The following is a 25808-nucleotide window of genomic DNA, read 5'->3' as shown; positions in this document are numbered from 1 at the left end:
TACTGTCTTTCTTTTTTTACAGTAATTTAATGTGACAGCATGTGACATCTACCGAGCTCTCATCCATTCAGTTTTCCCATGATACGTTTGTTTTTCTGCATCTTATTGTGAATTTCAAATGTTTTGTATTACTTTGTGCATTGAAAGGCTGTAAGCTACGCTGTCTAGCGCTTCAATAAAATCCTACACAGATTGTGATTTAAGTGCACAGCAGCCCGGCTTGTGATTTGGAGCTCAAAAGCTGAAATGCGAACAAATGAATAGAAAAGGAAACAGCAGCACTGAGGGAATGCAAAATCAAATTAGTTTAACTCTGTGATTTTTACTCCGTGCACATTGGCTTACAAAGAATGCAGCTCCTGACAATCTACATTATCAAAGCAATCTGTCTCTCTTTTCCTTTTCTTCTCCTTCACATCCATTGGTTTTCCTCTCCTTTTTTATTTTTTTCCTTTTCCCCTCATTTTCCCTCCCTCTGTCTTTGCAGATGGGCTATTTGGCCGGTGAAAGGGAAGAGAGCTGTGCCAGTTGTGAGTGTACAGTGGAGGCAAAGAGAAGAAACTCACTGAGGCAGCAGCGGGAGCTGGACTCGTCCGTGGGATGTACAGCAGGACCACAACACGGAGGTGCAGATTTAGCACAGGTACTGTCTGCATGTGTGTGAGGGGCGGGGGTAAAATAGTCATCTGTAAGACTAGATTATGAGTTCTTTATGATTTGGTTATAGGTTAAAAGAAAGACTTTCATTGCAGCACTGAAGACTTGAAGCATATTTTAGGTTGTCTTTTTCTGTGACTTATTTTTACAACCTATTTCTAAAGTTAAAAAAAACCCAATGAATGTAGAAAAAGTGTTTGTCGGCAGTTTAAACAGCACATGGTACACGAATGACATATTTCTGCTTAAATAATTTTTTTGCGATTGGTGTATTTCCTCTGGGTATTGAGTTTGTAAACTGAGAGGTGGAATGGTTTTCAGCTGTGTTTAATATTCTGCGGGTGTTAGTGTATAACTCCTAAATAATCCAAATTGCTGCAGAAAAAGGGAGTCTCTAGAGTAAAACCATAAAAAAAATCAACATAATATACAGCAGATGATGAGAACATGGTGCAGTATGTACTGTGTTCTCAGTATGAAATGTTTTGGCAGTTTTACATGAGTTGATCAAATATGTGCGGTGTGCTCTTTGCGTAACAATACAAACAATCCAATCAGCGCCAACTGAAAATATAACACTGTGTGTACACAGAAGGCAAAGTGTAAGCAGCACTTTACCAAAGCAGCAGTGTCATCCCTCTGTCTGTTTGTGTCTACACACGATGCGTTCAGGCACAGGGTTGAGTGTAGGTCAGCCACGTTTTGGCAGCACTCAGAGCTCAACACACAAGCAGTGTAGTTACATGTGTGAATCAATCAGAAATAGGTGCCATTTTACAAAACATACTTCAGTTTAACACTTTAGTTGAGAAGTCGATAACTAGATAACTGCATTGCATTTTTCATCTCTAAGACACATATTGGGGACAGGGGGATTTTGTTTTTCTCAAACCAGTGACATACAGTATCTGACACCTTTTTTCAGCCAAATAAGTAACATTTGTGTTACAGTAAATTTGAAGTTGAAGTTGTTATTCTACAGTCTATTAACAACCAATCTGAGAACCCATCTGCTATTGGTCTGAACACAACTTACACTGTGGGTCGGGTGTAGCCAGCGGATATCCAGATAACATTACTCTGGGCCTAGATTTCCTCTTCTGTGCATTGGCCATAGAGCTGGACGATATGACCAATATCTTCTATCCCGATATAGATCATTTCATATCTCAGTAACCATATATATAATTTTGATAATATATATATATATATATATATATATATATATATATATATATATATAAATATATACATCACCCAGTCCATTGTTTACTGTCAAATTATGATGGAAATAGGAAATCACATTAAAAAAAAAATTAAAAAGAGCTAATCTGAGCAAAATTGGCATCAGACCATAGCTGACTGGTTCTGAAATTGCATTTTGGCAAATACATACTGCTTCTTTTGCTCTCGTCACAGACTGTTTACCTCCATACAACCAAAGCACACTGAAACATGATCAGTCAATACAACTTGAACAACAACAACTGAACTAAATAGAAATTAGAATGCCTCAGATACCAAAATCATGTCCTGCTGCCTACATATTTTTCATCCATATGCAGATGTTTGTTTGTAGAGATTATATAGAGATAAATTTGAAACAATCTGTACAGCTGTGCTGATCTCTGCTGTTTTTTTGTGGCTCTGGCACAGAAAGAAGAAGTTCCCATTCTTTTTTTCCGCCTATAAAGCTCTGATTGGCTTTATAGTTTTCTCACTGGAGAAACAATCGCCAGTGAACACAATCCTATTTGAAAGCCCCATTGGCCTCTATGTGCAGGACTGGCTAGCTGCGCTAGTTTGTGCTTCTGCTTATTTGTCTCTAAAAGTTGGCCGCAGTGTAAAAAGTACCACTTTCATTGCAAACAATCAGACGTGATCACAATCTCACTAAGGTTTTGATGTTTAAAATGCAGTGTCTGATGTAGTATATTGATTTGAGGTTTTAATACCATTAAAGGTTCAATACTGATTTATTTATAATTGTTGGATGGTGGCAGTATGCTGCTGGACCGCAGAGTAAGAATTTGTGGATGAGATGTAATTGTTGGTGATTTAACATAATTCCCATTGTTTGCTCTGTGTTTTTTTTGTTTTTTTTGTATTTGGAAGCACATCAAATTGGTTTTATTTACGTATCCAATGATGCAATGGTGCCAAATAATTAATCTCCTTCTCGGGTGTCAAGATGTGAATATAAATGAGTGTGTAAGAAGTGTAGGACTATTGATTTCATTCTTCCTTTGGAAGCCTGTTGTGAAATGTCAGGGTGAATGATAGCACTTAGTAAAGTTTACCACACAGTGTGCATCAGTTATTAGAATGACAGGGTGGAGCATTTTATGGACACTTTTTGTGTCAGTTTGCAGTTTTAGATTTAGTAGTGACTCCGGATTTATTAATTATGTAGATATATATATGTGTGTAAAGTACCCTCTGTTATCGTTACTGATCGATGAGATTTGTTTTGATATGAAGTTGTTGTACGGTATTTCTAGTTGCTTTACTATTTATATGTTTGAATGTTGTAAGAAATAATACTTTATTGGATGTAATGGCAGTAATTTTTCTTCTTGCATTCATGTTTGTGTTATTAGAATCTCTGCCTTTTGTATTAATAGCTGTGGCACTTTGGCTGGAGACTCATATTAAGTGTTGAACATTTGGTGAATTAAATATCTGCCAGATGATTTATCTTTCCTGCTGGGCCTCATGAGCCCAGTAGTCTCATATTTTCATTTTTTTTTTCATATCTTGTGCTTAATGAGCCTTTTTTCCCAACTATATTAAGAATGTGCAAGTAAAGTGGAAATGTTTGTCAGTATCTTAATAACTTCTATCTCACTGTATATGTCTTTCTCCCCAGTATCCAGCGGCGCCATGGCTGCAAGGGCCCAGAGCAGTGCAGGGTTCAGAGCACTACCTGTGGGTGTGGCTTCTTCCACCATCCAGCTTCTTCTGATTCTCTGTGGTCACTTACTGGATGCCCAGGGTCAAGGTAGGAGGACCTAATGTTTTCTACTGTCTACCAAGACAAAGCATCTCCATAGGAAGAGTGTCAACTATGTAAGGGTTACTGCCTGATTATACCACGCTCATTTGCCATGAAAAAAAGCTGTTTTTAGCCATGAAGCTAACGTTATGAAAGCAATATTCAACGTAAATAACACTGCGTACAGTTAAAAAAAAAGGATATATAATTTGGCGGTGTGTTAAAGGGTGGGATCAGGTTTTATATCATTCTGTAGCTTCCCAGTATTGTTCCTTTTGTATGAGTATTGAAAACTTTTTTTTATGTAACCTGAGGTAGGTTGCTGGATAATGACATTGCTATACATCCTTATCATTAGCTAGTGTGTATTATGGACGGCGGTCGGTATCTATCTACTGCTTGGTGAAGAAGTGTATGGAAGCTAAGATGTACTGCTGTGCACGCCACATTAGTTTGGTTCTGAGACTAAAAGTCACACAATAACACAGATCAATGAAAAGTGAATGCTATAATAGGATTATTTTCTATACCTTTCTGACGGGGAACTGAACACATTTTCTATACTTTCTCCAATGGCACCAGACCCTGTTGACAAAAATTGTAATTTAACCTGACAGAACATGGGAGAGGCCGGTCTAATGTTACTGTCACGTTGTTTAGTTAGTTTGTTTATGTTAGTTCTGATCTAATAGTCACACAATAACGAGGCGTCCACAGCAGAATATCCTAAACCACGATTTCCAAACTTAGTGCTGTTTCATTTTAAAAAACCCGGAAAAGAATGCCGATGGAGTTGGCCTTATGATAACACCATGTGTACTGTTGGCTGCAGCCTGAAGTAGCAAGTTGCATGTTGCATGATGTGAGAAGATCACTTGTGTAAAGTATTTTTACCACTAAGTTCAGAGAGGCAGTTTACATCTTGCAGCTTGTGTGTTAGAGTCTCCTTGCTGTGGTGCTGAGAGGATGGAACACTGAAGGACGACACTCAGTGTTAGAAATAATTGCAATAAATTGTAAACGGAGGCTTTTTACTGTGTCCCTGTTGCTATGGTTACTACCAGCCAGCACATGAATTGATAGTGTGAACAGACAGTTCAACCGGAACTACTTAATCGGTGTCTATTGTCAGGAATGAATTGACACCCTGCTGCCAATCAGAACTGAGTATTTACCCAGACCATGGTATAACATTAGATGAATACTATAAGACCATAGTGCTTTTTTATTGCTCCCACACTCCCACAACAACATGAAAAGAATATTTAAACACATACAGTACACAAAGAACCAACAGTATGATACTGAATTTGATTATTTGACTGAGTAAAATAGTTGCAACCACGTGTTTTAATGTGCGACGGTACAGTGCAAGAGCTGCATAGTAAGCTATCGGTTTGTAGACCAGATTTAATCCTCATATCCTACGGAGACAAGGCCACTATGCCCTCTGCTGTCAAAGCACTCCACTGGCTTCCATCCCTCCCTGTGACTGGTTTTATTTATAGCATGGCAGGAATTGCTACACTAACAAGTGACAAGTGCTCAAAATATACACACATGCACACACGTCACATGCGCACACATACACACAGACATGCAGCACATAAGTGCCAACTTTCAGGGGTGGTAAGGGGCAGCAACAAGGTTAATGCATGAGAATTGGGAGCAGTGTATTCAGTTCTTATAAAATGAGCTCTGATTAATGGGCCTCAGCTGTGGCATATGCCAGGGTGAAATGTGTGGGAGGACAGGAGAGGACAAATGTCAGACCAGGAGAAGATAACAGCCATCCTGAGAAACAAATATCAAACATTTACGTGGCATTTAGAATAATTTCTTTACTGACTGACTTTACATTGCAGATTTAAAGATATTCTATTGAGATAAGTATGGAGAGCTACTTCTGCAGGTAAAATACATTAATTTTACAGATAAAGAAAGAAGATATGAAAACTCTTAACCTCTGAGCCTGAAATGTGTTGTTTTGTTTCCTTGTCTTGCACTGATAACTGATAAATGACAAGCTTAACAAAAGCTTTGCCAAGATTATGATTGTTAAAACTGCAGGTAACTGAGGAAACATTTTTCAGTGTGTTTGTCAGTATTACTGTAATTGATGTGCAGTGAAGATGGACCATGGAGCCAAGATTCAGCAGGAAAAAAATCCCTTTTTACATTTTGTATTGATCATAGAATTAGAATCGGACAGAAGGGACATTACATTGTCTGCTGTGATTGGGTTGTTTTCTATTGTCTGTGTATTTAGCTGCTCTGCCTCGACTTTCTGTGATTTAGAGTTTCCTGATGGACAGAAAGCTTTACTTGTTGCTAAAGTAATGCTAGGTGCTAACTGTAGCTGCGGTCAGCTAACATAGCTCAATTAGCTGGCTGTCAGGACTGCATGAGTGTTGTTGTTTAATAGTTTTCGATCATAAGTAATGTAAACAACAAATGCATGCGTTCATCTGTTCATACTCATGACAGCAAGGTGCAGAAGTGAATTAGTGCCCTAAATCACAGAAAATACCATTTCTATGTAATGTTGCCTCAATGAATATAATTTTATGACTTACCAATACAGACATGGAGCAATTAAATCCACAGTTCTCAATTTCTCTCTAGCAAGATGTTAACAGAGATGGTGCACAAAAGACCCTCTAGTCTCCACACTTCATTCCCTCCACTGCTTGTTTGATTGTCACTGCTGCTCAGGACCTCAGCTCGGTGTGTTTCGGTTTATAAGGAAGTTAGTTCACTTAAACAGGTTACGGCAGCAGTCTGGATGATTGTAGCTCTGATCATTCTGTTAAGTTTATTTGAATTGAAATGTCCCTTCTACCCATAATTCCAATGCTATGGTATTTACAGTGATATATTGTTTTCTAACTGTGCAATGCCAGTGGCCAGTTAACATTCAGATTGTCATGTCTTGAATCTCTCTATACGTAAACTAATTTCAGCGGTTCCTGCAAAGAAATCAACACAAATTCAGTGTCACAAAAGCAGACTCATTGCATAGTACAATCTGTAAAGAGGAAATAACTGTCAGAGTACACATGTGCGGTGTACAAATGGGATTCAGGAGTGTGCTGTCAGTATTACAGGTTATACATACAGTATTACAAGAACAAAGGAGCTGTTTACACTTTAAATCCCACTAGCTGCTTTAAATGCCAAATTAAAGTGTATTTTTATGCTTAGACGGTTTTACCACTTTGTGGCCAACATCTGGTTAGTAGCTTTTTTTGCTTCCCATGCTTACATGCCTTCTGCTGAGGATATGGTATTCTTGTCAAGGTGAACTATCTGCTGCAGAGATACAGGCAGGAGAGTGAGCTTTTCTCGGATGCTTGCTGTTCACTATGCCAGATGTGAATAATGACAAGTCACATTGGTGGCAGAGATTAATACCTTTTTAAATACAGTACTTGCCATGTCAATGTGAGCTTCAAAAGAAATGCTAACATTACGTAAATGTCATATTTTTAGAGCGTTATTTGAGGCATAAATACATTTATTTATAAATTACATTACTGTAAACTAAATCAGATAATATTCTGTTTGTTGAATTGGTGGTTTGAGGACAAACTGTCTGCCCAAGCAGTAACTCAGCTAATGAATTCAAATAATTAATCATGAAAATTGCTAAGGTGTGACCCACTTGAAGCCCTCTCCCACTGTCTTAATAATAAATTGATGGACAGTTAAAATTACAGAGTTGAACTGCTGAGTAAACAGCGATGAAAATGCAAGGCTGTCATCCAACTGACATTAAGAATCAGGCTATTGAGAGATTAAAGTTGGACATTTTTCAAAGGGTTTCTCCCACAGAGCTTTAGATTACATCATTCAGAATCTGCTTTTTATTTAAGTGAAGAAAGATGAGACTATATGCTATATGATGGTGATAAACAACATTTTAAAAAATCAGTGAGTGATGCTGGTTGGACAACTTGTATTAAGAAACAAACTTAAAAGATTGACCTTTTTAATTTGCATCTTTTCTTAAGGGTCTTTATCAAAGTCTTTGCTATTTTCAGAAGCTCTGATTCTGTTTTTTATGTCTTTAATCAAACAGCAATGACACCAGAAAATCTTTAGTTCTACCACAAAAAGTTAGATTGCACCAGTGCTCTTCTGAAACCGCTCAGCTGTGTGCTAGAGCGCTGTAGAGGAGTAGTGTTTTTCAGGTGAGATGCAGCTCAGCTGGTTTCTCTGACATGGGAGTTCTGTGTAAGTAACAATGTCAGAAAAAGGTAGATGTACTTGCACTGGCCCTTGCTCTGGATGAAGGGGTGTTAATTGTTGTTCAGCATTGTGTTTGACAGTTGTCATATTTTATTGCCCCTCCTCCACTAAGTGTTCTTACATTACCCAAAGTTGAACATTTCTCAGTGACCAGAAAGAAACACCAGAGTTTCAGCACTCAGCGCAGAATAGACACTCAACACCTTGTAACACAGCTGTCATTTGTAGAATAGTATAAATACACATTGTTCCCATTGCAAAGAATTAAAAATATACACTGACAGAGAGCTACCAGGTAGAGTGCTGTCAGTGCACTGCGACTGATTTGATGATGATGGTCAAGATCTAAAGAGCTAATTCCCTTAAAGAGGAAGGGTGTTGTTACTGTTCTTGTGACATCAAATTAAACTGTCATATGACTCTCATATCTCTGATTATGGTAATTCTGCCATGTCAGGATCTCTGATTAAACAATCAATGTGAATGATATGCAAGTAATTTCTGAGATTCGCTGGCTGCAGCACTGTGCACACTTCAGATGCTTGTAATGTGCCAAAAGACAACTCTGCTTTATCAGCAGCTGTGGAAGCCTGCCAACCACCTTGCAGATTGATTTTTTTTATTATTTATTACAGAGAATAAATGGATATTGAATCTGTGAGTAACGGAGTGACCTGGCAGTGAAGACACTAATGTATTTAAGTCTAGTGTGGGAAAGTACAGTTTGACAGTTAAGCTGATTCTATTAGGTGTAGTGTTTTACACTTACACAATGAAAAGTGCCCAAACCTGCAAGCAGGACATTGAGAGACTCACTACACTGGCAGTGGTCATATTTTTTCAACTCTTTTACAATTTTATTTGTCATGCTCTATTTTTGTGTTAAATATGATATCATAAACTGTCACTTTACATGAATATCTAAGAAGCAAATACTCAATCTTAATAAAGCATCGTAAAGCACTGCTTCAAACCATCCTCATAAATTATGTTATTTAACAATCACAGCACCTATTTTACATAAAAGTCTTATGCTACTTAATGTAACTAATGGTTAGGAGAGTGCGGTGATGGTTTTCTGTAACACATTTGTGACAGCTCCCTGTCTGCTTCAAGTTAAGTAAAGATGTGTTGATATCCAGCAAACATACCGGAGGGCTCAGACAGAGGCGGCACACAACTACGACAAACACACCGTCTGTCACTTCAGGCAGTTAGTTGATCCTGACACATGAGCCAACGTTCAAAACCTTGAGAGAGCATGGCACACATTCAAAGGGGAAGTGTGGTGGCACAGAGGAAAAAACAGAACCGCAGCCTAGAAAGAAAATCTGTAATAAGCGAGTGGGAATCCTTGCTCATTTGGAACGACCCGCAGGCACCAAATTCTGGGGTGGCTCATAAATGACTGTATGAAAAGTAGGAGTATCACAGAACCTTGCATACCTGACTGTCTATCTCAGTGTTTCTACAGTCAAACATGCTTCTGAAGATGTATACCTACACCAATCAAACTTTTTCTCTCTTGGCACTGATCAAAAACCCTGATTTCTGAAATCTGGCAATACAGTAAACCTAGCAGATACCTAGTGATAAATAAGGCATTATGTACCACAGACAGAATTCATTGAACTGATTTGACTGAACAATTGTATAATTACACTGATTAATGTAATGTGTTTAATATCACATGTATTAGTCACATCTGCCTGAGAAGCGATCTATTCTAGCATTGGCAATACCAATGTGGTTGCTGTGATCAGTGTATCTAGTTGTTATATAAGTAGTAGTTAAAATCACAACTAGCAGAAAAATGTGAATTCTTATTTACCTAAGGCAAAAGCTATAAACCATAACACATGTTATTATTTTACATTTATTTTATTTTGAAGTGGGCAAAGAGCTGTTACTAAGTCAGGTTAAACAGTGAAGGGATGCTATGATTTCATAACATTAGTCATAGCTGCCCTTTCTCTCATATATTTATATTATTATTTTCTAAAATGGCATCGTTTGGTGATATGCTGAGCCAGTGAGGGCATGTCCAAATTTGTCATCACACTAGATGGCAGTATTGCTTTGTTTAAAGGTAGTAATTCACCTTACTTTTGTAGGTGTGAACAGTTCAGTTTCAAAAGGACTTAATAAGTACTATAAAGTGACTACACACTTCAGTGATTAAGAAATGTGTTGCTGTCATACCTTGCTTTGCATTCACATTAGTTCAGCCATTATTTGTATCTGTGCCATGAACGGGCTTTGTAGGTTTGACTGTTTAAAATACTTTCATTACTTAGATTAGTTTTGTGACAAAATGTTTCTGTTAAGTAGAGACATCATCATTGTTTAGAGTGGGGGTACTTGTTGTGTTCTCTAGACCGGTGGGGCTGCTGTGCCTCCTTTTCCTTTAATGAAATTGTAAAGTCAAAGTCATCTCAGATTCATTAACTTGCCCAAACAAAATGGTTGTTGTTGCCAATTGAAAAAAGCCTGCAACACAGCAGGGTGCAGCTCCATTACAACACAAATGACTTCAGAAAGCCATCTTTTGGAAACCACCATTTAGGGAGTTCATTTAGGATGCCTGGTTGCACTTGCTTATTTTGATGACCTTAATGTCACTGAGCCAAAAGACATCAAGTTGGAAGAGTTTTTGTGGCCGTGTTTATTTTAGAAGACTATGGCGGTTGCTGCTGTGCTTTTCATCTGCTTCGCTCTGATTTACCAATGTATAGGGTCATGAAATATTACAGAGGGCCATAAAAGCTATGGCACATCTACTACCTCGTACCGAAAAAAGGGGAGTGAAGTCCCAGTGGACTATGTCACAGTCACAGCCTCTGACTCCCTACACACAGCAAGGCTCATTAAGTCTAACTATCTGGCTTTACGCTTCCCACCAGCAGCATGTCTCTTGCAACTAAAATCACTGTGACAGTAATGTTTATTCAGTTTTACTGGAGAAAAATGATATAAATGTGACACACACTATGTTTACATTATGAGGTTGTGCCCTTTAAATTGTCTCCCTGGAGAACTAGAGTCACAAAGAAATTGCATTTGAATACATTTTTGTCATTTAGCTGACACTCTTACCCAGAGCCACTTGCAGGGAGTGAAAGGGAGAAAATCCTTCAGTTACTAGACCAGCTTCACAGGCAAACAGCAGTCAGAAGTTCAAGGGAGAAGAGACAAACAATATTTTGTTGTGACTGGATATACAGCACTGTAAGTCACTGTCTGAATGATCCTAGCTCCTACTGCTGAAATGAGAAATGTAGTTGACAAAACGATCTCACTACAAGCTCTTTTTAGTAGCTGTTCTGGAGCTTTTGATTATATCACACAATCTCAAGATGGAGTTTACCCAGTTGTCATGGAACTGTAGATATTTTTTCCGAGTGCTACTCACCCTGTGAGTCTTGTTTTTTTGCCTTGTATGACAGCTGAATTCTTACAATATCACAAGGTTTCAAATCCATCTAGTCAGGTTTTAAGTAGTATATTCATGTCCAAACAGCCAGTTGTTTGATCAATCAGAGTACTGTGAGGAGCTCCTGGCAGCTACGGGTGTGGTTTAGGTCTGTGTGATGGTTGGTCACGACACGATACGAAGTGACGGTGATCCACATGGTGATTGAAAGATGGTTCATCCAATCATATGCCAAATATATTTTTAAAGTGTCTGCCCCTTTCCAAACAGTTTTCAATGACGGCTTCTCAAATTATTCTGTATAACAAAACCATCTGGTAGCGTCATGTTCAGAATTTTAATGTCCAAGAAAATGTCCATAACAACATTATCAGGATTATTTCGAGCCCCGAGAAACAGCGCAATTTGACATAGTGGCCAAACGGTGTAATTACAACCTCTGGGTCTCTGTCACGTGATGTCATGGGCCAAGTTTTTCAAACTTCATGCCATTAATAGGCTTTTTGTTAATAATTTGTAGTTTCCAAGCTGAAGCAGAAAGATAATGGATGCATTAAGAGAACTGGAAGCTAATATATATATATATATATATATATATATATATATATATATATATACACACACATATACAGATGAGGTACATCATCTTCCAAGTATGAACACTTGAATAACCCTTATTCAAGTCATTATGTACTACAAGTCGTAAAGTTCACTAATAGCTGAAATCAGACTTATTTTTCTTCCTTTGTTCATGTGAATGAGGAACGTAGGAATGCTCGTTATGCACCCATGGGTTATCTCAGCTTTGGCTTGAAGACTACACAAAAAGCCTATTAATGGCATGAAGTTAGAAAGTCTTGGCAATTACTAAGCAAGTAAAGTCCAACAATAGATGCTGTTGAAGTATTGGAAATGTAGGGTTCAGTGTAGAGCTTGACTAATATTAAGAAATAGTTGCAATAACTTTGCCACTGCTGCTTCAATTTCTACCATTCCTTTTTCAGTTCACATGTATCTCACACATCTTGAATGATTTTATGTTTTAGATACATTTTGATTTTTGTGGTTTTGTCCACTGCTATGGCGCCCAAATAAAGGTCAGCCACATACCCCTTGTAAGGAAAATAGTTTTCAACCCAATAGATTAACTGGAATACGTACAGCTACAATGGAACATGTTACTGTGGGTTGACCTGCCTTGAGGGAAGATTTAAAGCTGCAGAGGAAAAGGACCAGTGCACCTTGTCATCCTACGCAATGACCCCTGCATTGTGTACTGTCGTGTAATGCCCGCTCTCCCCTGAGAGGAGCCCTGATCGCATTCTCTCCTGATCCTGTTGCTATAATAGCTGTGGACTCAGGATTTAGGCATATCACTGCATGCCCTTGGAGAGACAGTCGTTAAGGAGATCTGTTTGATTTTGGAAATGAGAACCAGTGCCTGTGCTTGCACCAGGTGATGCTGACTACGCATGTGAGGTTTTTTCTTTTTCTGTGCTCACCGGTGTGATTATAAATTTAGCTGTGCTGCTGAAGTGGGAAGAATCCAGATGTCCTCGGAGTGTTTGTCCTCTGAGTGTGATGGTGTTGTGGTAAGGGGTGTGGCTGCGTGACTGGGCTCCTGCTTTGGCTCTAGCATTGACACTGTTCTTCAAAATGACATCTGAGGGAGGGACCTCTCACCAAATGCATCACAGTCTCATCAAGTGTTGCAGTCTGCCCAGATTAATGGGGCTGAGAGCTGATTATGCAGGGCTGTACATCATGTCTGTCTAACTGCCTGCTGCTCTCCCTGCCTGTCAATGATCCTTCCTCCTATATCCTATCATTCCACAGCAAAAAAGCAGAAACTGGCATTGTCGCCTTCAGCAAGAGCTCCCATGGTTTACCCCCAGACTTAAACAATATGATGTGGTTGAGCAGTTTGTCATTTATCTCTGGGTGAAGTACAGGTTTGCTGAAACATCCCCACTTTCCTGAGTACGGTAGTCACTTGTAAACCCATCCATCTTTCTCCTGGCCCATGTTCATACACTTACAAACACACTTCATATTAACGTGGAGACACAGTGTGCAGAGAGAGCATGTTTGAAGAGTCAGCTGTGGGATTTCTCTGAACAAACAATATTTAAAAAAATGTGTGAAAAGTCATAATGTATGGTCTGTGTGGCAGACTTGTAGTTTTAATTTATGACGATGTCAGACTGTAAAGTTTAAACTGTAATTAAATGGATTGGAACTGCTAATATACAGGTATTTTACAACTCCAAAGGCCTTAACTGCTGAGTTGGGCTACCTGCATGTGTAAATTACCACTGTCGCCGCACCCTGTGAGCCCAGCCCCGCGTGGGGGATGGATTAATCTTCCCAGCACATTATTGAATGTGTTCCCTTGCTTGGGAGCAGCCGATAAATTGTGCTTGTCACAATGGCCCTGCACCTGCTCTCCATAGCCTTGGAATTTCTAACAAAGCATCACATTTCTGAACACAGCACTCGGGGCTATAAAAAAATAGAGTCACTACATGGATAGAAAATGCTTGAGGAGGCGTGAGGGGGATGTGGACTGAGGAGGAGGAGGAGGGGTCGACATAGAAACATAGGAAAGAGATATATCGTCCCTGGTTGTTGCTTTACATTGAAGGCCATACTTCATGTGAAGATCTGCCATTCAAAACTGCTTTTTTCAATGAAATCATTGTGAGATTACCATTGATCAACAAAAGATGGTCATACTAAGAAACTGTAGGAGAAAAGAAGAAAGGTCTCATATTTATATAAGACCTTACACACACACACACACACACACACACACACACACACACACATACTTAGTGGACACTTTCTTCGTCACACCTGTACAATCGAGTGCAATCGTACAAATCCTTTTGGTGCCATAAACTCTATTTTTGTGATGCATTTTAGCAGAGATGTTTCTTATAATATGTCCATCATAGAGAGGACAAAAAATGAGAAGAACCATCTAATGTAGCTTTGGCTTGAAGACTAGAAATTATTAACAGAAAGCCTATTAATGGCATTAAGTTAGAAAGTCTTGGCAATTACTAAGCAAGTAAAGTCAAAAAAAGATGCTGTTGAAGTATTGGAAATGTAGGATTCAGTGTTTTTAGAGCTTGGCTAATAATAATAAATAATATTCACAATAACTTCAATTTCTACCATTCCTTTTTTAGTTCATATGTATCTTGCATATTTCGAATGATTTTATGTTTTAGATACATTTTGATATTTGTGTTTTTTCTTTACACTAAATGTCTTCCACTGCTATGGCGCCCAAATAAAGGTCAGCCACACAGCCCTTGTAAGGAAAACTAGATAAATAGTTTTCAACCCAATAGATTAACCGGAATATGTACATCTACAATGGAACATGTTACTGTGGGTTGACCTGCCTTGAGGGAAGATTTAAAGCTGCAGAGAAAAAGGACCAGTGCACCTTGTCATCCTACGCAATGACCCCTGCATTGTGTACTGTGGTGTAATGCCCGCTCTCCCCTGAGAGGAGCCCTGATCGCATTCTCTCCTGATCCTGTTGCTATAATAGATGTTTATTTTAATATGTCCATCTCATGTATGTAAATAGAAAGGACAAAGAATTAGAAGGCCGATGTAATGTATTTCAGTACAACAACACCTTTAACTATTTTAACTGTGACCTCAACAGGTGTACATAATATAGTCGAACTGAATATAGCAAGAATACATACAGCAATTTTCCCATCTTAGCTTTTACAATCTACAAAACAATTCAATATTGAAATAGTGTTTATATTACACATTCAGATTTATGAATGCCTAACATGGTTCCCTTCTAACAAAGACTTGACTGTGCCACAAGGTCACTATTCACAGTTTTGATAAAAACGAACTGCACATTCAATGAAACTACTTAGCACTGATGTTTTGTGCTAGCATTTGCAATATAAATTGCTCTAGATTATGAATTTATAACTAATAATGAATGCTAAATACTGATTCTCTTATTCAGAGTGTGTTACAGTGACTGCGAGGACCGGGTTTTATTGTTTCCTTAAGACATTTCAATGTGAGTTTTGGCTGTTGAGGGGATTGAATATTACAGTTGACTCCTTCATACACTGGGCATTGCAACTATAATGGCTGAAAGTGAAATCCTTGCCCATTAACAGCTATGAACAGTCCACTGAGCAGAATTAGCCTGTCAGCTCAATCTGATACGCTTAAATATACACCCACTATAAGATTGTCACATTTGGAAACAAACACAACAGAATCAATGGGCTCCCTTTACATCCTTTGCACTGCTCAATGATTGAAACAGCTTCCACAACTTTATTTTTTTCTTTCCATGCAATTATTGTCATCTAAATCAATATTCTGTACACTCCATTGAACTCACTAAAGACTATTGAGTTCATGGAAATCTTGGAATTTTCTCTTTTCCCTGGTTGCTCTTTTTGTTTAGTTGCTGATTGATTAAGAAACATTCTTCATATATAAAGCACACCGTATAGTTTCCGCCTACTGTGCCACTGAATGTCCATATATGACTTGTACTGATTTGTTAAAAAAAAAAAAAAAAGCTTTTTCATTTTCACCAATAGGGGGAGCTTGCACACTAGCCATCACCTATGTTCTTCACAAGCTCTTTTGGTCTTTCGTCATGCATCTTTATTCATGCTCCACTATATAGCCTTTTTTACAGCCTTTGTTTTACTCTCCACCTTAAAAGTTCATGCGCTGTGTTTTCATTGTTTTTGTTTGTTATGTCACATTAGTTGTAAATGGTTTAAGGGGCTCGCACAGCAGTGATTAGTTGCTTCATTGTGGTCTCACTGAAAATATTGTTTTTCCTGAACAAGACCATTGACACCAGTTAAATGAATTTTACAACATCTCCTACTCCATCTTCACCCTCGTCATTCCTGTCTCTTTGTTTTCACTCACTCACTTTTCACTCTGTCTTTGCTTCCTCCGCCAACCACCACCCACCCCCACTCCCCACCCTGGCTGCGCTCATGCAGTTTCATCCCCAGAGGTGAAGAGCAGACTCCTATAATTACCCAAGTGTCTGTGAAATGAATCTTTGGGCGGCTGATTGAGCTGCATGATGGGAAACATCCATCCTGAGTAGTACGACTGAGTGTTCTCAGTCCTCCACCCCATCTCTCTGCTGATGCCCAGGGCTGGCACGTGTGCACACTCACTGCCACTGCTGAGAGAGGCAGGGTGTGGTCTGCAACCGCTGCATGCTTTTAGCAGAAACCATGACAGCTGACAGGGAAATGAAGTAACGCTGTTACATAAACAACACTAAAAACACCTGGATTACTGCGCTCCTACAGTGGTAGCACTCAAAAGTGTCCCACCCTACCATGAAAATGGTGCACTTTTACCACGATTGCAGCATTTTTGCACCACAACTTGGCTTGTGCATGTGTAATGTGTCCGTAGGAGGAGCTCAGCTTACACAGCTTTGCCCAGGTAAACAGACTACAGCACTTTGGCTTGGGATGTGATGTCACAGCACGGTGCATTTAGATTGCACAGTACACCGACAGCGCCAACAAGTAACCCATACGTTCTGAAAACTGCAAGGCACATTTGGAGCCACGTGATTGTGTTTTAACATGCTTTTGCATCACCAGTTTATGGAGAATATACTTTACTGGCTGCAATTTTGGGTTAAACTCGCCTCTTCTTCCCGCAGTGGCTCAGTTTCATGATCAGCATGAAACAACTGTTAGTATACCAAGGAATAGAAAGCATAAGCAGTTAAAAAAAAGTGCACATTGGTAACTACATGCAAATGTAAACCTTTTGGTAGGTGCTAGCTTTGCTCACAGTCTATTTGGTTTTACAGATACTGTTCAGGCTTGTAAATGTGTTGGTTACACACATCCAAAACCAGATGAAGTGTTTCAGTTTATATCGCTCGTGGACTAAAGATAATGTGCTGCATAATTAAAACTGATGATTTTATAATTCCAAACTGTAAACCGCCACAGTCAGCATGTTTCATTCAATCATACATCAGTAGACAAAATGTGCAATGTGCTATTAGCTGTCAACCAGCATTCACTGCAAGCTGCAAGCAAACATAGATGGAAAAGTTGTCCACTTAGTGTTGCCACTGTAAAACTAATAATTGCTTTATTAAATTGTGTAATGCCAGGTAAGCCTATGAGCAGATAATAACAGTAATACATTTTCTATATTATAAAATTTAAGTAAGGTATATTAGTATTAAGGTATAAAATGTTATATCTGTAAATTTTGAATCTGAATCAGCTTCATTGCACTCACATGTATCTAACATTCATTACATACCTCTGGAGCTCTGATTTGGACTTGGCTGATCCTTGCAGTTGGCAGGAGTGTAAGGGCCCTTAGATGCTCTTTCAAGCTGGGCTTAGGTTAGATATTTGGGCCAATTTATCCCTGTTTTTCCTGACCAGGGAATCATGGCGGGGTTGTGATCCAGGTGTTGGATTGGCACCAATGTAATACACGTGATATAGTAATGTGAGCAGTTAACAGATAACACACCTGCAGAGTCCAGGCAGTCTGATGTGGAAAGTGGGCCGAACAGTTTTAAAAACAAACCACGATGCATTACAAAACATCTGTGAAAAATGTCCTGAATAAAATAAAAATATTTAAGTCAGTATTATTTCAAACAGGACAACAATATTAACATTGATTAATTCTCAAACAAGTCTGAGAATTAATCAAGCATTTATCAAGTTTTGATACTGTATTTGTATGAACAAGCTTTGTGCAAACTTTCTTTCTTTCTTTCTTTCTTTCTTTCTTTCTTTCTTTCTTTCTTTCTTTCTTTCTTTCTTTCTTTCTTTCTTTCTTTCTTATAAATCCAAGAGTTCTAGTGATACCTGGAAATGTATTCTTTTTTTCACATTTCTCTTACCAAGGACATCTTTTGATTTGTAATTATGCTGATTCACTATGACAACCAGCTTCTTTTTTAGAAATGCTCTGAAAAAATGCTGCTCTATGTATACATTTATGTGTGGGTGACGTGTCTTCTGACCTTGATCTGAAAGGGCATTATCTTCACCTGAAGGCATTGAGACAATGGTGCAGTCAACACAGACGTCAGCATGTTCTTGTAGATTTTTATCAAAAGTCAGAGTACAGCAAACTGAATACACTTGTCTTTTATCTGCAATTATATCTTTGATTTTCTGAAAGACATGAGACACCATGTGCAAACTGAGTGCCTATCTTTCTTGGTCTTTATCGGTGCACCAAAAAGTTGCATGCTCCTGACTTCAGCTGCTCCTTGTACACTGTTAAATAAATGTCATGAGTGACCCCATTTAAAATTGCTAAATTTATAAAAGACACTTGGTCCTTCAAAACCACAACATTGATCAACTGCTACAGGAACTGCTCTCTGAACTGACCAGAGCAGATCGTTCTGGAGTTGCTAAAGAAATTTCCCAGGAGAAATAAATGGTATGACTGTTTACATGATTGACTGGTTTGAGTGCCTGGGGACCATGATCTCTGACACCTACGGTTGGATAACACCTCCATCGTCAAAGCCTCACGGCAGATACTCAACAGATAACCCAATGTACAAATATTGAAGCTTTCAAACTGTCCATAACGTTTTAACACAGTTCACCTTCATGTAGCCTTCTCCCACTTCCTAATTTCCACAGTGAAAAAGCAGTTTGACACTCAGTCTTATCTGTTTTTGTGCTCTATAATCTCCATTTAAACAAATCACGTCTCACCCACTCATGACGTCCGCACAATCTGAACAGTTATAAACACTTTTGACTTTCAACTAGGGATTGACATGAATATTCAAATACTCAATTTGGCTGTTCGTATTCATTCAACTTATATAGTAATCCTTTTAGTATCCGACTACCATGTGCTAATATGACAAGAGGCTTCCATTCTAGCCACAAAGTTAATGCATACAGTAGCATGCTCATAAAATAATATTTAGTTGTGCTTGGAGTAAATTTAAGTTCGCTACGTAAAGCAGTGATGCAGTGTACATGTCATGGGCTTTTATTTTGAAAGGTATGAATGCATGCGTTCCAGTCTTGGTCAGACTTCAGACTTGTGTTGTTGCAACTCATAACATTCAGCTACACTATATGAACAACTACTTTACAGTGTCATCAAAATCTTCATCAGACCAAGTTCATACATTTATTTTTGGAAGTACTCAATTACTATTATAATTATTTAATGTGACCTGAATATGGAAATCACTTAAAATGCCCTTCCTGACCACCAACATTGTCAGTTGAAATACTGTACTGACTAGTATACCCATACCCACCTTTAAAACATTTGTAACTTTGTCAATTTTTCATTTTAAGGTAAAATCTTATTTTTTATTTCATCTTATTTCGGAAAATGACTGGTTGTTGTGATGCAGCTTGCAGTATATGAATATACACTTCGGTAACCTTGCTATTTACTGTTGGTGATATTGTTATTATTGAATAGTTATGGAATAGTTAACTTTTCTGTCTGTGGCGTTCTTGTATATCCTCGCACCCTGTTATGAGTTAGTGCTGTGTCAAATGCTTAATTTCTTGCATCCACCACATCAAGAGAAAGTCATTTAAAGACACTTTTAGAGATGCAAGTCCGCAATACAACTTCAGTTATATTTGTGCTCAGCAGTTTAGCTTAAACTCAACACTCAAAGCTTTGGTTTGCTCTCTCAGAGCTCAGTGTGCCTGCTGCTTTGATGCTGACTCTGTGTGCACAGAGACGAAGAGAGATAGGGGGACAAACAGTGTGTGACAACAGCCCTTCTCCCTGGCTGGCATTAGACATGGGAGTTTATACTGGGGAGAGGATGAGTGCTGTGACAAAGTCAATAGGACAGAGGGGGAATGGGACTGCATGGGCTTGATTGTTTAATTAGACTTTACTTCATGGCATGCCAAGCCAAATGAAAAAAGAGGAAAAAGGATTGAGGAAAAAAAGCCTGACATTCTTGGCCAGAACTCATTGTCACAGATTGTGATGGGCTCATGAGATTCTGGTGAGTTGCTGATAGTGTTGTCATTGTTGAGTTTGCACTTCTGTTCAAAGCTAAGACTTTTCACACAAACAATGACAATTTTTTGATGTCATTTTATTTATTTATTTTAAGCCTGCGAGTTATGCAGTTTGGCACTCAGCATTGCGTTGTCCAAGTCCTGCTGTCTCTCAACCACCCAGAAATGTCTCCGCTTGGTATCACCTGACTCATGTGTTCCATCTTAACCCTCTGGGGTCTATTATCGCGCCGTCCTGATCAGATCACGTGAAGCTCAACAAAAAAACATTCAACATTGACATTCCCAGGTCATGTAAAACCAAAGATATGCTAATAAGATATAATAAGAGAATAATGATAATATTTAATTTTACACATAGTTTGTTTTTGAAGAGTTGCAGCTAACAAGAAAAAAACCCTGCCTAAAAATATACATGTTTTTATGGGACTTTTTTGTATATAGTTTTTTTTATATTCAAATTTTACCCTTTTATATGTTCATATAGGCATCCTATCTTTACATTTTCAAGTTCCAAAACAGTTCATTGAGCATATTTGTGGGTTTTATTGTAGTAAATAGTATAATTTTTTGAGTCGGATTTCATGATTTTTGTGTATTTTTAGGCTCAATATGTTGATGAGGGTTAAATCGAAAAAATGGATACCAAATATGGGTATAGTAAACATTTTTCATGTTGAACATGAAGGGCAAAATCAAAAGTATTCAAAAACGGCCAAAATAGGCTCAGAGGGTTAAGGCTCCACTGATGTTATTCTTGCAGTAAGATGGTTTATTCAATGCTTCATGAGTTCATCTAAGTTCACTGGGTGCTGCCTATATTACACCAGCAGGTGAATGATTGAGACCCTGGTCAATATTCGTCCTTGAGGTTTGACACGAAGCTCTGACAGGCACGTTTGGCCTGACATCCTCCAGGTATGGAACATGGCACTTTCTCCTCAGTTTTTAAAGAGTTCTGTAATATTTATTTGATGGGACACAGAAGTCAAGGTTAGGCGTCTCGGTTTGGTGCAAGTTTGGCATCGCAGGAAAAAACAAACAAACAACAACAGAAACATAAAAAAATGCATGGGGGTGTGTTTTCATTTATTTTGAACAGACAGTATTGCGAAGACAAAGACAAAATTCTGGTGCTGGGGACATTTTGGCCACTGGTAACTTTGGTAAACTATTTTCATTATAAAAATTTGCTAAATGTACTGCCTAGGGTAAGGTCACAATAGAAAACTGAAAAAAACATAATATGTTAAGGGTTAGTACGAGTGCTTGAAATCCTTGAAAATGCTTAAATTTTGATGTTGTATTTTCAAGGTTTGAAAAGTGCTTGGATTTTGGATAAAGTGCTTGAAAATGCTTGAAATTCTTACTATATTTCTCGTGCAATCTGACTATAGATAATCACATGTTCAATGAAAAAAATAATAAATGAAATATTGAGATTAGCAAACTGGTTGTTATTAGTGTAAAACCATCGCTGTCGGTATGGTTGAGTGAAATTACCCCTTTTGCTATGTAAGTACTCATCTAAAACATGCAACTTACAACCGTTGTAAGGTCCTGGAAAAGCTTGAAAATGGACCTTGAAAGTCCTTGAAAAGTGCTTGAATTTGACCACTAAAAAGTGTATGAACCTTGTATGTTATGCTATGAAATTAAAATAAAATAAATATAATAATAAAACTGGCAAGTAGTTGCATGATGGCTAATTGCCAATGTAAAGGCCCATTGCTTCAGTAATTTGTCTTATACTGTTCTGCTTGAAAGGGGATGAAATGGTGGAGCAACGCAGAAATGAAACAACTCTCTCCTTTGCTGCTTTAGAGTGTGTGCACAGGTGTGTCTTCCAGCCTCAATGTTTAATTTTTGGGAAATTTGGTATTGTGCTTTGTAAAGTAGGTAAGCCGATCAGAGAAGTTACTCATATCACCAAATTAGTTGTTTTCCTGCTGTTTAATTAGAAGAGCTTAGGGACAGGCCGACTTGAACCAGCCATTAACAACAAGTGGGGAAAGGCTGGCAGCTCTTGTGTGATATGAATAAGAGCTTTTTAATGTGCATCAAACTAGAACCAGAAGAGCTTCCAGAATTTCATAACCGTACATGACCGTATGACTTTGCTTCCACTAAACTTTACAGTATGAAAAGACAGTAGATACTCCCAACAGACTTGTCTCAATATACTGTAATTCACCAGCACAACTGATTTACAGTTCCGCCGATGGAAGAACGATTCCCACCTGTCTTGAGAAATTGACAGTGCGGTGTTCTGTGACATCTGTTTGCTGCTGCTGGGTACTCTGGGTAATCCAGTGCATTTGTATGGAGCAGCATCCTGACAACTGCAGTGGCTCCCCAGCAGCCTGAGAGGGATTATGACTGTGCAGTTGATATACCTGACTATTGACAGAGCCGGCACCTCCACCCACGCACATTTCAACACAATGTCACCCAGCCGTCACAGGCTGAGGAAGAATGATTGAACTCTCAAAATATTAAAGTCCTTCTTGTGTCCTTCCTTTTTCCCAGGCTTTATCATCGACTGCCTCCTTTTCATGAGCCTGCCTTCAGTGAACATGCATACTTCTTTGTCCAAAGAGATACTCAGTGAGAAAAATGATGGAAAATGTTAACATCAGCTCTCATTTTAATTATTTTTTGCTTTTGTTGACTGGTATACACAATATTTCTCCCTTCAATAAAGACCATATATTACATTTTTCATATGGATTCTGCTCTGAAACAAACAAAAGATATTACTTCTTGTTTTTTCCATGTTTAATGCATTACTTCTTGAATATAAGTGCTTATGAGGACAGATAAGGTCTGTGATATGTGACACAGAGTGTAATATCACCGCTGTAGCCATCGCTTGACTAGCCGGTGTCTGAGATTGGGACAAAATGCCTGCAAGGATAAGCAGCACAAGGCAGTTTGAGTGTGACGGCGTGAGAGAATTGGTACAGATTTATTGAATTTTCAATAGGAAAAGGGAAAAAAACACTCAAACTAATAAAACACCGCTGGGTATTTTCCTATAGGGCAGTATTTATGACTTTTTGCCTTTGCGGAAATGCGCCCTCAATAAGAACTGAGTGTCACAGGTTTGTGAATTTGTCTGTAGGCTATGTTGTAATTATGAACCCCCATCGCCCTGCTAAGAAGGGGCTGAGAGAGGGCCAGTCACGCTGCATCCAAAATGAGTTTGGTGCTGCCTTTATTCTCCTGTCATGCTGACACAGTTATATTCAGACTTTCTTTTCATTTGCTTCCCTTTATTGCAGGATGATTTACATATGCTGTGCTTTAGAACGGAAATTTTCAAGTGAAACAAAGGAATTTACTTTGGTGCAAGTAAAATGTGTCTTGTACTGCACTACATGTGTGGGGGTGGGAAGAATTCATGAATGTGAACAGAATGCAAATTTATGCCCCCTTGATTCTCTCTATATTTTGGACTTCTTAACACATTGGGTTGTTTGCACATCTGGTTCTTTTGGTTATGATTTAAGAATCAAATCTTAAATTGTTACCACTTTAGTTTTGGTCAAGTTGGTATTCACAATGGCTCTAACAAAGAGGAGTCCATGTGAAGTCATACAGGCTGACAAATAACTCAGATTGGACCATTTTCAAAGCTGTCATACTGCATTATTTGTGCAACATGGAGCCATGTAAAGAAAGCACATTTTGTTACCTCAGAGCAGCTCATACAGCACTGTAATGCTTTTTATGTGTTTCTTCATCATGTCTGGTGTCAGAAAGAGTTAACGATAAAATGAAAGGTTAGGAACACTATTAGTTAAAACTGCTGCTTGACATCATGTACAATTCACTGTTTAATGAATTGCCATAACACACAAAATAGGACAGAAGCACAGTATATCTGTGTTTTAACTCCTTTTCACTTTCTGATGTCTACTTTTATTGTCAAATGATTCAAATACATATACTGTGTATCCAGATTGCTTATAAGATTTCTTCCTTCACAGTTCACAATCAGCAGATGGATCTAATCGAATTTGTGCTAAAATCACACATCTACTGTCGTAAAATTCTGAGGTTGGTCTGTTTGGCTTTCACACCATAAACGCACCAGAGTTTGTCTGGAAGTGAACCATGCAGTTTAGACTAAACCAGAGTTTGACTGACAGCTTTCACAAAAACCTGAAGAAATTGAACTAAACAGGCGATGCGCCAAAGTTTGATTGACAGGTACTAACGAAGATAGGTGCGAAAGGAGCCTTCAGCAGATGTTTAAGGTAGACTATAAAATTTGCATCTAGTTGACTGCCTGCACCAGATTGTCTAAATACTTTTTTGTCTCTTGATTGCTGGACTTTAATTGAGTCAATGTGACACATTAGCAAATTGTTTCACATTACCACCATTATTCTGATCTAGACCTTTTATAAAGCAAGAGATTTCCCTTGGATAACAAAGCCCCTCCCTCTTGTGCATTTCTTCTTTTTAACAATGACAACTCTAATCATCAGGAATTGATATTTTAAATGCCAAGTCTGGAGCTTCATTAAAGTGGTGTCAGGGGCATTAATAAATATCTTTAAACTAGAAACAAATGTGTTAAATAATGGCTTTAATCTAATTCATATCATCATGTTCTCTTGTGGAAGCCATTAAATTCTTGTGATTGGCATATAGCTCTTTGTCTGGAGGCTAAAATGAGAAACGAGCCATATTTTTGTTAAGCATGATATGAAAGCATTAATTTTCACCCGCAAACCTGACAGGACAGGGCTCCTAGGGGCGAGTTAATACGAAATGATCACATTTTCACTCATAATCAATATTGGTCAGTGACAGTGGGCCCCTATTTTTCATCCCGCCAGTTGTCTGGAGAGAATGATATGTGGCTCTTTCCTGGTAAAGGGCCCTCTCAGCGAGTTGGAGATGGAAATGGCATTTTTAACAAGTGGCCTGGGAAGCTATTGATTATAGTGCCATTTCTGGGGCTGCAGTTTCTATGCCCCGAGAGCCTCTCCAGCCATCTGTGCCTGTTGGTTCTTAACAGAGTTAAAGCAAGGGGTATTGAAATTGTGTCCACAGCCGTATGTTGTTTTCTTTGGGACATTTACTGTTCGTTTGTCATGATGCCATTTTGTTGTCTTTGTCAGGTCTTTGTCATGTGTTTTTAATCTTAGTCAAATGCAAGAAAGAGCAGCTGTAACCAAAGTTGCTAGTTGTGTTTCTATTCAGATTTTACATATATGTTTGCTGAATCCTGTCTGAGACTTAGTTTGTAATAATTCTAATATGATATGAATAATAAACGTGTTTTATTGCTACATTTTAGCTCATGACTGACAGGGATATCCAACCGGAAAATTGTGTGAAACCTATCACTATACACTTTAAAATACAGAGGACATAAATTAGGATGAGTCTGCAGCTT

General features: G+C 38.4%; 1 protein-coding gene across 1 annotated transcript in view; it reads left to right on the top strand.

The window, feature by feature from the left end:
- The window catches only part of robo2 (roundabout, axon guidance receptor, homolog 2 (Drosophila)), a 322763-nt gene that overhangs the window by 3651 nt on the left and 293304 nt on the right, over nucleotides 1-25808 (top strand). Inside the window, exons 2-3 of the mRNA XM_059332190.1 lie at nucleotides 488-643; nucleotides 3527-3658. Coding sequence (XP_059188173.1) covers nucleotides 601-643; nucleotides 3527-3658 — 175 coding nt within the window. The 5' untranslated portion in view covers nucleotides 488-600. The remainder of the gene's footprint in view (nucleotides 1-487; nucleotides 644-3526; nucleotides 3659-25808) is intronic.

This window comes from Centropristis striata, chromosome 4 (assembly GCF_030273125.1).
Source record: "Centropristis striata isolate RG_2023a ecotype Rhode Island chromosome 4, C.striata_1.0, whole genome shotgun sequence".
Classification (NCBI taxonomy): domain Eukaryota; kingdom Metazoa; phylum Chordata; class Actinopteri; order Perciformes; family Serranidae; genus Centropristis; species Centropristis striata.
Note: the sequence above shows the minus strand (reverse complement) of the source record. Positions and strands in the feature narration are given on the sequence as shown.